Source organism: Echinops telfairi, unplaced genomic scaffold (assembly GCF_000313985.2).
Source record: "Echinops telfairi isolate 266 unplaced genomic scaffold, ASM31398v2 ScPeMD7_70;HRSCAF=299, whole genome shotgun sequence".
Classification (NCBI taxonomy): domain Eukaryota; kingdom Metazoa; phylum Chordata; class Mammalia; order Afrosoricida; family Tenrecidae; genus Echinops; species Echinops telfairi.
Window position 1 is genome coordinate 70,383,350 of NW_022103968.1, and position 13,504 is coordinate 70,396,853.

The 13,504-nt window shown below is 38.8% G+C and overlaps 1 protein-coding gene across 1 annotated transcript in view; it reads right to left on the minus strand.

The window, feature by feature from the left end:
- The window catches only part of KCNMA1 (potassium calcium-activated channel subfamily M alpha 1), a 1,099,869-nt gene that overhangs the window by 250,214 nt on the left and 836,151 nt on the right, over positions 1 to 13,504 (minus strand). Inside the window, 1 exon segment of the mRNA XM_045291187.1 lies at positions 10,823 to 10,871. Within this exon segment, the coding sequence (XP_045147122.1) occupies positions 10,823 to 10,871 (49 nt within the window).

The window sequence follows — 13,504 nt, forward strand, 5'->3', positions numbered from 1 at the left end:
CCTTTCTACCCCATCTTCCCTCCACCCTCCTGGTATCGCCACTCTCACCACTGGTCCAGAAGGGTTCATCTGTCCTGGATTCCCTGTGTTTCCAGTTCCTATTTTACCAGTGTACATCCTCTGGTCTAGCCAGATTTGTAAGGTAGAATTGGGATCATGATAGTGGGGGGCAGGGAGGAAGCATTTAAGAACTAGAGGAAAGTTGTATGTTTCATTGTTGCTACACTGCACCTGCCTTGCTCATCTCCTCCCTGTGACCCTTCTGTAAGGAGATGTCCAGTTGTCTACAGATGAGCTTAGGGTCCCTACTCCACACTGCCATTCATTCTTAATCATATGAGTTTTGTACTTTGATACCTGAGACCTGATCCCTTCAACACCTTGTGATCACACAGTCTGGTGTGCTTCTTCCATGAGGGCTTTGTTGCTTCTCAGCTAGATGGCTGCTTCTCTATCTTCAAGCCTTTAAGACCTCAGACGCTATATCTTTTGATAGCCAGGCACTATCAACTTTCTTCACCACATTTGTAAAGCTCTTTCTTACACACATATGACTGTCTATGAATTTATTTCTCTAGTCAACCCAGACTAACATAGGATAATATATCCAGGGTGCATTATAGCATTGTTGGTGAATGGATACATTGGATGGTGTAAGATATGGAGAAAAAAATAAAAAGAACTAATAATAATATTTAATATAACAACAAGGGTTCCTGGGGGCTAGGTTGGTGGAGGGTGGGGATATAGGGGAGCTGATATCAAATGACTACAAGAAAAACCAAAATGTATTTAAAATTATTGTGGCAGTAATTGTACAATCATGCTTTATCTAATAGAACTATAGATTGTTATAATATCTGTAAGAGCTCCAAATAAAATGGAAGACACAACATTTTTTTTTAAAAAAATATGTATGTACCATCAATGGATTGAAAGAAAGATGGAGAAAAATGCAAACAAACTTAAGCAAAAGTGCAGATAAAATTACAGAGAACTTAAAAAAATAGAAAACATTAAAAAGAAGCAAGAAAATGATGAGTATAAGAATTAAGAAAATATTCTAAAACTGATTATGGTGATGATTGTACAACTCTTCTTGATGTAATTGAAGTATTGAATACTCTCATATGCAAATTAGATGCCAATGAAACCATTGGGGATATGGGGAATGAAAAAGAACAAATAGAAATCCAGAAAATTTATACTAACATTTCAGAAAAAGATAAGACATTGAAATGGCAAAGGAAGAGCAATGAGTCACTGGAAAACAAAATTGCTAAGGTGGCTCTCAATACCAATCTGTTAGAGAAACAATCATCAAAAAGTGAATGAAAAAAATATGAAGGAAGCCTAGAAGTCTCATGGGATATCATCAAGAGGTACTACTTACAGGCCATCAGAATTCCAAAACAGGAAAAAGAACAAACCAAAAAAGAACACAGAAAAACTTGTCAAAGATGTGTTGGGGAAAATTTTCCTCAAATACCATGGAAAAAATTAGAATGCACACATTGACAATGGTGGAAGCCCTTGGGCTGTATAATCAAAAGATCAGCAGTTTGAAACCACTAGCCACTTCTGGAGAGAAAAATGAGCCTCTCTACCACTGTAAGGAGTTAGAGTCTCAGGAACTCACAAGGGCAGCTCTACCCTGTCCTATAAGCTTGCTATCAATTAGAAGCAACTTGATGGCAGTGAGTTTGGTTTCTGAGTGTACTGACTTCAAACTGTGGGGGAGTGAGATTTCCTAATATGGTTCTTCTACCCAAGACTCTCTCATTTCCACCAAATGACTAGATGGGACTATGTAAATAGGGCATTTGTAACTCTAAGAGGGAGAATCGGTCAGTTTTCATTACCATCCCCTTAGCGGTATGAAGGTAGAGCCATCTTTGAAGCAGCATCTGTGAAGCCACACTAGAGACAGCCCCAAAGGCTTTGAGAGAACACATTCAAGTTCTCTGTCTCAAATGGTACAGGTCTCTGAAACCAGATGCATAGGATACTGTGGTACTGAGACTCAGAGGAGCAACACCAAGACAATGGGTACCATTTCCTTATCTGGCCTGAGACTATGAGACTAAGGGTCCCCATAGATGAGAGACTAAGAACTGGAGAGACACTTGGCTACCACATGGTTGAGAGGCTGAGAATCAGAGAGAGACTGCTGGCTGAGGAGATCAATGACTGTATTCTTATTGTTTGTTGATCCTGACTTGTGGTAACCTATTGAATTCCCTAACAAACTCCCTTAATTATGAGTAGTGTTTTGTGAGCTCCATGTAGCCTTTGGGATGAATTATCGAACCCAACATAAATGTAGATGATATGGAAGAAATGGTTGGTATAAGAATAAGAAGGATGGACCATGAAGGCTTGCCTAACCCCTGTCTTGTGGCAAAATGGAAGCCAGAGGAGGTCAGATATACCCATTTCCATTACCATTAATTGAAGACCTCAAAAGAAAAATACCAAAAATGAAAATTACTGAAACTTATCATAATCAAACTTTCTAAAACCACACTTTAAAAAGAAGCCTGAAAGAAGTGCAGGAAAAAGAAAAATTTGCTTACAAAGGAAATCAATAAGATTAAGCTCTGATTTTTTTCAGTAGAAATCATGCAGATAAGAAGGCAATGGGTTGACAAATATAAAACCCTGAAATAAAAAATTTACAAACTAAGAATTATATCTCCAGTAAAATTATACCTCAAATATGGTAGCAAAAATAGGGCATTTCCAGATAAACAGAAATGATGAAAATCTGTAACAACTAGATGATAAGAAATGGCCTGGGGAAAGTATTTTACCTTCTGTGATTTCACACGGGAAGAAGAATCAAAATCCACATCAACTTAAGAACATGAGACAGAGGTCTGGTATGCCTCCATTCTCCAATCTTCCTTAAGAAGTCTGACTGACAGCAGCCATCCCTCTCATAGCATTCTTTATATCTCAGCCGGTGGACAATTCATTTCAGTGGTCACACAGAACTCTCAAATCATCCCTATGGACATTATTAGTGAAGTTGACAGGTTCGGGACTGGGCATGTTCAAGACAGGGTTTTTGGTCAGCACAGCCTCTTCCCAACAGAATTCTCTCTGGTCTCCAGTGTCTTAGCCACATGGTCTGTTTGCTTCTACCCTGCTTAGGCAATGTTATAAAGCTCTTTTAATGCTGTCAATAAATTCCCAAAGAGCATGCCACTCTGCCATAAGCCTCAGCCAAATGTGTTCAGCTCTAACGTTATGGGTCAGGGAACCTACCTTCCTTAATGAAGTGTTCCTCACTCTACTCTGCAATTTCTTCGTCATGTAGTCTAGTCTGTCAAATAATTTGCTAAGCATACAGACGGATTAAGTTCAGTGAAAGGTTATACCCCTGACACACATGTTTTCTGGCTTGTTATGATTCATAGTCAAATGCTTTTCAGAGTGAATAATACACACATACACATTTTAATGATGTTCTCTGCTTTCAGCCAAGCTCCATCTGACAGCAGTATTGATATCCCTTGTGCCACATCCTCTTCGGAATCTGGCTTGGATTTCTGAGAGCTCCCTGTTCTACTGCTGCAATTGCTGTTCATTGGACATCAGCAGGATTTTACTTGCATGTGACATTAATGATTTTGCTTGATGATTTCTATATTCTGTTGAGTCACTTTTTTTTAAATGGGTAAAAATATGGATCTCTTTTAGTCAGTTGTCCAGGCAATAGGATTACAAAAAAGGAGGAATGGGAACAGGAATTATAGGGAGGAAAAGGAATTTGAAAATTACCAGTGATGGGAGGGGATGGGAGGGTAAATCTGTAACTAGAAGGTAGACACACATTAATTTAGGTGAAGGAAAATGTGATAAAACAAGGGGGATGTTAGCACAAAGTCAGAATGGCAAAGGAAGACATGGGGAGGCACAAAAGCCAAAGGCAACAAAGATAAATACCATTATCACCTGCAAAAATAACAGTAATTTATGAATGAATACATAGATAGGCAAGCAGGCTGAACAGAAGTCAAAGGAGAATGGCATTATACCAATGCATATGTGGACAGTTTTGAGACTATGTCTACATGTGTATTTATATATGCAGCAAATACGATGGGGCCTTTAAAAGTTTGTGGGAAAATTTAATTAAAATTTAATGAAAATCTTCCATTAAAATGTTGAAGCCCTTTCTATATCCATTATAGTAGGACATAAAAGGGGCAAAGGTATGAAAGCTGATCTATAATCAAACATTAACAAATTAAACATATTAAACAAATCAATTAATTGGTACAGGGGATAGTTTTGGGGATGAAAATAAAGGTCAATTGTACACAAAGATAAAACTTGTGAGAGACCAGTAAAGGTACAACAGTTAGTATATCCCCTTATGGAGCAAAGAAAAGAGAAGAAAATTAAAGATGCATGGAAACAATCACCGTATATACTCGAGCATAAGCCAAGGTTTTCCAGCACATTTTAAATGCGGGTTTTGTGGTAAAATTAGGTGCCTCGGCTGATATTTGGGTCGGCTTATACTCAAGTATATATGATAGTTTAAAAGACTAATAGACCACGCTAACCTCAGACTTCACAACCTTGAGAGCAGAAGAACTAGATGGTGTCAATTACCAATCCCAACTGTTCTGAAAGAGATCACATTAGAAGGTCCAAGATAAGAGTAGAAGGAAAATGTGGAACAAAACTCAAAATCATACTGGTCATCTATAAACTGGTAGAACCCCTGAGATCATGGCTCTTAGTTACTCTTCAGGCCTGGCACTGAACTCGCCCCCATGGCTGAATTTTCAGCTCAATATTAAAGAGACCTTTAAGGTAAACAACATTAAATAGATAGGCATCTTTAGAATCATCACCACTTCAGAATTTGTCTAAGACCTAAGTCCAGAAGGCAAAAGGATTAAGAAAACAGTGAAATGGTCAACAGGAATCACAAGGAGAAAATGGACTAAATCGTGTTACCTCGTAGGGACTGCAATCATGATATGAAACAAAAAGTGTCTGAATTGCTTAATAGAAAATTGATTTGTTCTGTAAACCGTCACTCAATTCACACTAGAAAGTAAAGAAGCAAAACAAACAAGGAAAAAACATTGAGTGTGTTTAATATTATTAAAAATAAAATTTCAGAAAATGGTCTGGTTTGCATTTCTAATACCTACTGAATTTACCCATTAAAGACACAGCACTGAAGTGAAGACAAAAATACTCACCAATTCAGTTCCATTAAGTGACAGCATATTTTGGATACTTATGTTCCCTATCATTCTACAATATGGCCTAATAAAGTTGAGCCAAAAGGACTAGATTTCATTTCAGAGCAAAGGGTTCAGCCATAAACTTGTGTTTTCTGGCTGAACAGAACCATTCCAAACACAAGCATAAATTCTGCTGGCTTTAGGTATCAGGGGCGCTGCGAAGCCAAATGGCTTATTTGTGAGCCAGGGATCAAAGGCAGAGGCACCACTTTATTGTGTATTCACTGTTATCCATTCAATCTCTTGCCAGTTTGAGAGTATTTTCACAAGAAGTTAGAAATTGCCTCAAAAATTCCCCTCTGTGGCATCCTAGGGTGTATTTTGGGTCTCATCAATAAGACATTGGGTTCAGAGATTGAAAATAGGCAGCCCTAGACATTCTTGAGGTCTTTAGCTGGGCTTAGCAGTTTCCTTGTCAGCTGGGTCCGTATGCTGAGTGTGCACTGAGCATAGCAGCAGTACAGTGAAGCACCTAAAGACATGCAGGCCCTATGTTCAAATCTCAGTCTCACCAAAGTCTCTTGGGCCACAACACACAAACACTTCCTCACACCTGTAAAAGAGAACAATAATAGTACCTACGGTACGTTATAGAGATGATGGGCAGGTGAAGTGAATGATGTATGTAAAGCACTTAAGATAACAAGAAAACCAGGTACCAAGTCAACTGTGACTCATGAGGATCTCATGCATGTCAGAGTAGAACTATTCTCCACAAGGTGGTCAGTGGCTAAATTTTTAGAACTAGATCAATAGACCTAAAACCTCCATGCTTCTGGTCAACAACTGAGTGTGTTAATTGTTTGCACCATCCAGGGCCTACACAATGATTGGCAAAAAGCTAATGTTTGCTGAATACTCTAATCATACTAAACTAATGTATATAATGAGTGTGTGCCTTGTCTCAAGAAAACAAACTCACTGTCATTGAGTCAATGCTGACTCATAGCGAGCCCCTGTGGGTTTCTGAGACTGTAACTGTTTAAGGGAGTAGAAAGCCTAGTCTTCCCCTTGGGGCGCTGCTAGTGGTTTCGAACTGCCGACTATGCAGATCGCAGCCTAAGTAATGAATGATAAGGATGATGATGAGGATAATAGTGATGATGAAGATATATCTACTATAAAGACAGAGAAACAGGTCAATTAGTTGTTGGATTGTGATTCATGGCTTCCAACTGCTTAGCTACTAGTAGAGAAGACTGGGACATCCACCATCAATGAATCCTCTGGAATGAGGAGAATACTAAGCTGCTTGTATTTATGTCCTACAAGATAGCAGTATCCCTGCTAAGCATGTCCTCAATCTCCAGGGTCTTACCCAAGCTACCCTGAGCAGAATAGATATGGTGATAAAGGAGAAGTTAGTTTTCTGGACAAAATGATGTCCTCCCAAAGTTGATGCATCTTTAAAGTGATAAAAAAAAGATGACCTATCCTAGAGCTCCAATCAGCAAGACACTGAGGGCTCGGCTGAATTAGCTTCTCCCGAGGCCTACACGTCACCTTACACCCCTCGGTGGGGGATTTTCTACACTCCCCCTGCTTCATCCTCCTAGTAACCAACTCTGCTGCTTATTTCCACTGATTTTGAACCACTGTTTGGCAAATTCTTGGTTCACCAGGCTGGCATACTAATAAAATAGTGGTGGTTCAAAAAAGTATTCTTAAAATCCATCTTCAATTCATATTTGTGGGAGAGATTGAACAGTAGATAGGAAGATAAAAGAATAAAATCACAGCCTAGGTCTCTACTGCCCCAGCAAATCAATATTATCTCCAAATTTGCATGCTCCCCTCAGCAAATCAAAAACTTTGTAGGTAAGTGCACCCATTCTCATTAGAAGGCAAGATTGAAAAAACATCAGTTTTTTTCTGGCCATACTATTCAGATAAAGGGAACTCAACCACCTATCCAGAATAACTTAGCATGTTTTCCTACTTCACTACTCTTGAGAAGATTTCTGAGAACATAGTTTTCTCTTGTTCCATTACTAGGACATAAAGGATCCCCTGGGTGGTGTAGTGGTTACGTGTTGGGCAGATGCAAACTGCCAGTGACTCTGCAGGAGAAAGACAAAGCTTTTCTACTCCTGTGAAGAGTTACACAGGTAGAAACTCACAGGGGCCAGTTCTACCCTATCCTACAGGGTTGCTAGGAGTGGGCAAACCCAGAGGGATCATTCTACTCAGAAAGCTGCTAGGCGACTGAATCTGCTCAATAGCAGTGATTTCTTTGGAGGTGATTCTAAATATGGATGGATTTTTGGATTTACACTTAATTCTAGTCCCAATCTATAAACAATTAGTTCCCCAAACATGGCTCTACTTGATGCTAGCCCTCATGAAGAGATCACTGAAAATATGGGTGCTATAACAAAATGTAGTGAAGAAACCAGATGATTCCGGCTGTCAGAAAAAAATAGCATCTGGGTTCTTTACGACTTGTCTTAAAACAAACAGCCATCTAAGTGAGGAATCAACCAAGCCTGCATGGAAAAAAAAAAAACCAGCTCGTGTGATGCCAGAATTGTAATTAATAAAATCCAGGTGTGGAGGAAAGAATGGGTTCAGAGCTTAAATGATGAACACTCAGTTTGCAGAAGGCTATGGATAAGAGTGGAACATCAGAATCCATTTGTAGGGTCCCCACATGGATTAAACCTCCAGTGAATCCCCTCTGACCATAGGCCAGGGATGTGAATACCCTTACTATCAGAGAGCACTGTAAAGTCGACGATGGCAGATGCAATTAGGTTAAAATGTAACACCTTATAGATTGATCTCCCTCTTAACTCATGTTAAATTTGTTTGTCTTTAACATTCTTAGGTTTTTTCTTCATTGACAATTTTCCATGTTTTGTTTTACTTTGTTATTGTTTTTGGTTTGTTTCAGTTTTGCATGAGTTCTGTAGATGAAATCTAGGCTAAGTAAACCTATAGAGATAGAACTGGATCAATAATCTCCTAGGGGTATGCCCAGCAGAGGAGGTTGGGGGAAAGGAGGAGTGAGTACAAAAGCAAAAGTTCTGAAATTGATTGTGGTGATGTTTGTACAAATGTTTTTAATATGATTGAACTTAATACTGAATTACATGATATGTAAATTATATATCAATAAAACTATTTTTAATGGCAGAACAAACACAAATGCATATAGGAAAAGATTGAGGATGGTAGACTGAAAGGATTTGTGATTCTCTATGGCAGTAGCAGCAGAGGGTTCTCTCAACCGCCACATTCATGTGTCCCATGACCCATCTCAAGTGGATAATACCTTTCAGTGCTTTGAGTAGGACTCAGGAGATTCCTATGCCCATGAGTTCTCTTACGATATTCCAGCAAATATTGCTCCCTTCTCCATCACTCCACTACAAGCTCAGACCTGAGCAAAGCTGTACTTTCTAGTTGTTTTCAAGGAAAGGGAAGGGGAAGAAGTCATTGGAATCTCCACTTACTTCAGAGACCAGGGAAAAGTTAGACAGTTGCATAAAGATTTCACCTATCAGTGAAGATAACATCATCTAGAAAGGTTGGGAAGTTGGGGGCAACTAGTGTCATTTAAGCTAATGAACAATGCTGCTGTCCAGGAAAATGTATTCAGGCAGAAAATTCTACTATGTATCTCTCAGCGAAGAATTTCATGGAAATCCAGCAACATCACTCACTCACAAATAGGATAACATTATGCCACCTTAAAGAATGATTTTACATGAGGCTAATCCTTATGTCATTTGCCATCAGGGGTCATATCCTCACTCATTCTTCAGTTTTGTCATAAATAGAAACCAAAATAGTATCACTTAGCTTCTTAGAAGGAAGAAATAAGAATTTACACACTAATAATTAGATGATTTCACACATGATAATCCTTCCAACCATCCTATAAGAACTTAACATTTTTAAAGAGTTGAATATGACGCTTATTTACAAGTCTAAGATAGTATAGCAAGTCATGTGGTTCTTACAACCATCTGTTGGCCTATTCCCACTCACTGCCACTGCATAGACACACAAATCCCTTCAGGCTTCACAAAGAAGGAGAATGAAGGGAGATATGGTAGATAATTTGAGTAGTCCATAGTATACCTGGATATAGAAACAACATTCAAGATTTTTCAATGACCAAGTCTAATATATCAGCCATTCCTTTTTGTTGTTTCTTTCCTTGCTTGTGTATTCATAGCAAAGGTAAAAAAATACCTAACCTGTAAAGAGGTAGTTTTCTCATTCTCAAATTTTAGTTGAAACAAACCAACAAAGCAACAGCAGATATTTCTTTTAAAAAATGATACTCATTTGGTCACAGTCTAGATAAGAAAGGAGAAATTGAGTGAATCCAACCTTAAAAGTAATGCAATAGATGGGGACCTCTACTTTAATCTTACCTCAGGACAAGAACAGTTTGTTCTAATAATGTGGCAATGTATGATACTAACCTTCCCGACATGATCACTAGAGACAAAATGGGTGCATAAGCAAATGTAGTAAAGCAAGTTGATGGTGCCCGGCTATTAAGATATAGCATCTGGGGTCTTAAAGGCTTGTGGTCAAACAAGGGGCTATTTAGCAGGGAAGCTACAAGGCCAACATGGAAGAAACACACCAGCCTGTGTGACCATTAAGTGTCAACAGGAATAGGTACCAAAATTTCAAAACCAAGTAATCAAATTGATGTGAAGAATTGTAGACAAAGTGGAAACCAAAAATCTACCTGTAAGATAAGTGGACAGTCCCTCACAGAAGGGCCACATGGAAGGGATTCAGGGTGTAGTATAGCACTGGTGAAACACATAACTATCCTCTAGTTCTTCAATATTTTCTCCCCTTACTCTTAAGGTTTTGCCTCATTAATCTTGTTAGACTTATGTATGTTCATTTGTATAATTAAAACCATTCAATACATGAGATCCAAGATAGATAAAACCTTCAGAAATCATAATGGGAGTAATGATTTCCTGAGGGTATGGGAAGAGGTGTGGGGGGAGGTGGGAGAATGGGGAATTGATAGCAATGATGACTGTATAACCCCACTCAACGGCAACAGAATTATAGGGGAACAGATACATTGGATGGTGTAAGATATGGCAATAATAATAACAACAATATATAATATAATAAAAGTTCCTGGGGTGGGGGAGGAACAGAAAAAAGGAAATCCTAACACTCAGAGAGAACATATAATAATTCTGTGCCCACTAATCTTACTTTTATTATTCTTACACACGCTCTCCCAAGCAATGTAGTTGTGGAGGAAGCACTGAAGGCAATGGGAATTATAAGGAGACTAAAATCCTGAGGGAAGGGGATCTTCTCTGGTCAGAAAGAGGTCCTACAAGGGTGTGGCCAAGTCACATTTATTTTTTTCTCTCTCTCTCTGTCATCCCCCTGTAATTCAAAGCAGAAGGACCTAAACCCCAGCCTCCTGGCCAGAGAAACAAAAGGGAGAGTGCTAGTGAACCTGAAAATCTGGGGAGATACAGAGAAAGAAAATTTTAGAAAGTCCGACTTAAATTGTTTATGACATCTCGATTTTACTCTGAGACTAGAACTAACCCACATAGCATATACTCACTTTGATAACTACAATACAAATCATTGCTGAAGTCTGAAGTTGCTCTCAGACAGATCCAAGTAGTATTACCACAACCTTGAGGACTCGGCTGACATTGGGGGCACAACTACAGAAACCTGTGGCCTAAAATAAATCACAGAAACTGTATGCAAAAACAAAATCTCCAACATGCTGCATAAGACTGAAACAGTAACCAGAGTTTCATAATAAAATAACTCAATTAATTCTACTTGATAGTAGAAAAAATTACTTTAAATATGAAGATCCAGGAAAATCTCAACTTATATGGGTAATGACAATCAGCACATAGCAATGCTTAGATGTTACAGATGTTGAAATTATCTGACAAAGACATTCAAGAAGCTATGATAAAAATTCTCCAACAACTAAGGATAAACCCTGTGATGGAGTTCATGAAAATCAGATGTTTAGCATAAGGAAAAGCTTCAGACAAAGATGCAGATCAGAGTCCATTTGTACCTTTTTCTCTGTTTACTGCTTAGTCTGAGCTAATCTTCGAAAGTCAGCTAGCCAGAAAACCTGCAGGCTCCCTTCTACCCCATCCTCTCATAGTGAGCTCTCAGGAAGAGTGTTACCGTATATACTCCAGTATAAGCCACGTTTTTCAGCCCACTTGTTATGCAATTTTTGTGGTAAAATTTAGTACCTCAGCTGATATTTGGGTAAACTTATACTCGGATATATACGGTAATTCAGGATGACTCTTGAAATATACAAAGATGAAGTTGTTAAAGCATAGATTGATAAATATTAACCAATCAGATTTTTTTCCTTATAAGTTTTTGAATCCTATGTATTCAAGCTCTTTTAAAAATTCCTTTCACAGTTAAGCTTTGGTGAATCCTCAAAAAGTGCTGCCTACAGAGGCAGTGAATTATTTACAGTGATTCTTGCAGCCAGTCTCTAACTCCCACCTAACGACCTTTCCCTTCATGGGTCTGGTAAGAAGGTGGGAGAGTTACAGATAGGATTCTCCTGTGAGCGATTGTAAATTAGGATTCCCAGGAATGCCATCCTGATGTGTATTAAATGATTCCTCTGAGAGTCAGGAGGAGGTGATCTCATTACCAGCAAGAGCCAGGAGTGGAGCGTGTCCTCTGAACCTGAGATCCCTGCACAGTGAGCCCCCTGGATCCTGATGTCAGCTGTACCATGAGAGAAGCAGCAGCAGTACCGAGACTCAGAGCATGGAAAAGAGGGATGGACTTCCAACCTGCGGAGCAAGTTCAAATGAGTGCTTTTGTGCAGGAGGCTGGGCTGGCTTACAGAGTGGGCTGCCTCTGGACACGTAATAAGGGAAGTTGGATTTGCTGACCAGTGGAAGTGGAGCTGAGTGCCTATGGGCTGAAGTTTATTGGAGTGGGGTCCCTCTGGGCTCTTGATTCGGGAGCAGGCTTGCTGACCCATAGAGCTTTTTTGAATTGAGGCTTACAGCAGAGGGGCATGCCCTTTGGGGCACTTATTAGCAGACCTGAAATTGTGTAACCTGTCTGGTAAACAACAGCCCTGAGCATTTCTCACTGGCATTATAATTTATTAACTTCCTTCATAAACCTTTTAATGGTGAAGTTTGTGATTTTCTATGTATCAATTGCAATGGATATTAGGAACCCAAGAAGTACAATCATTTACTGCCATGAAGTCTGTGCCAACTCATAGTGGCCCTATAGGACAGGGTATAATTAACTGGCCTCATGAGTTTTCAAGACTTACTTTTAATGGGAGTAAAAAAATCTTCATTTTTCTCTCAAGGAGCAGTTGGTTTCAAACTGAAGATCTTATGGTTAGCAACCCACCATGTAACCACTACACCACCAGAGCTCTTAAAGAAGTAAAACAGAGAACACTAATTGAGGCATCTTACTGCTCAACCTGGATTATTCTGTTCCTTCAATTTAGTGCCTTATCAGTTGATCTTCTTTTTGAACCATTTAAATTTGTTCTATTTTTTAATATTTTCTGATTTCTTTTCATTTAAGGTTTTTATTTGTTTTATTTTGTTCATCTTTAATTTTAGCAGGAGTTCCAGTTTGCTCTTTGACAATACCCTTATGAAGAATTGAAAGATAGGAGGCCTCAATAAGGAAATAGGAAATTTAAAAAATCAAGGGCAAATTCTAGAATCGAAAATTATAATAACTAAAATAAAACACTCATTGGATAACCTCAGTAGCAGAATGAAAACGACAGAGGATTTTGATGGGACTTGGATGAAACTGCACAAGTTTCACCAGAGACAATACTTTGGTGACCACAAAGCTCACTGAACCTCAACAGAAGAAACTCAAAGGAATTATGCCCATTACATGGTAGTCACATCAGACAACTAAAACTAAAAAGCAAGACTATGGGGGCAAGACTAAAGTGAAAAAATGTTTTTAAAGGACTAAAATCAAGTAATTCAGAAGTCTGCACAAGTATAAGCACATGAACGCGTTCACACACATACACACACCTTTCAAGAATAAAGATGAAATAAAGGGATTCTCCAGTGAAGAAAAAAGAAGTGTTTATAGCCAGCTCACTTGCTCCCAGAGGATAACTGCTAAAAGAAGTTCCTCATAGAGAATAGAAATGACAATCTCTAGAGGAAAGCTAGAACACAGATCTCTAAGTGATCTCTAGAGGAAAGGTGGAA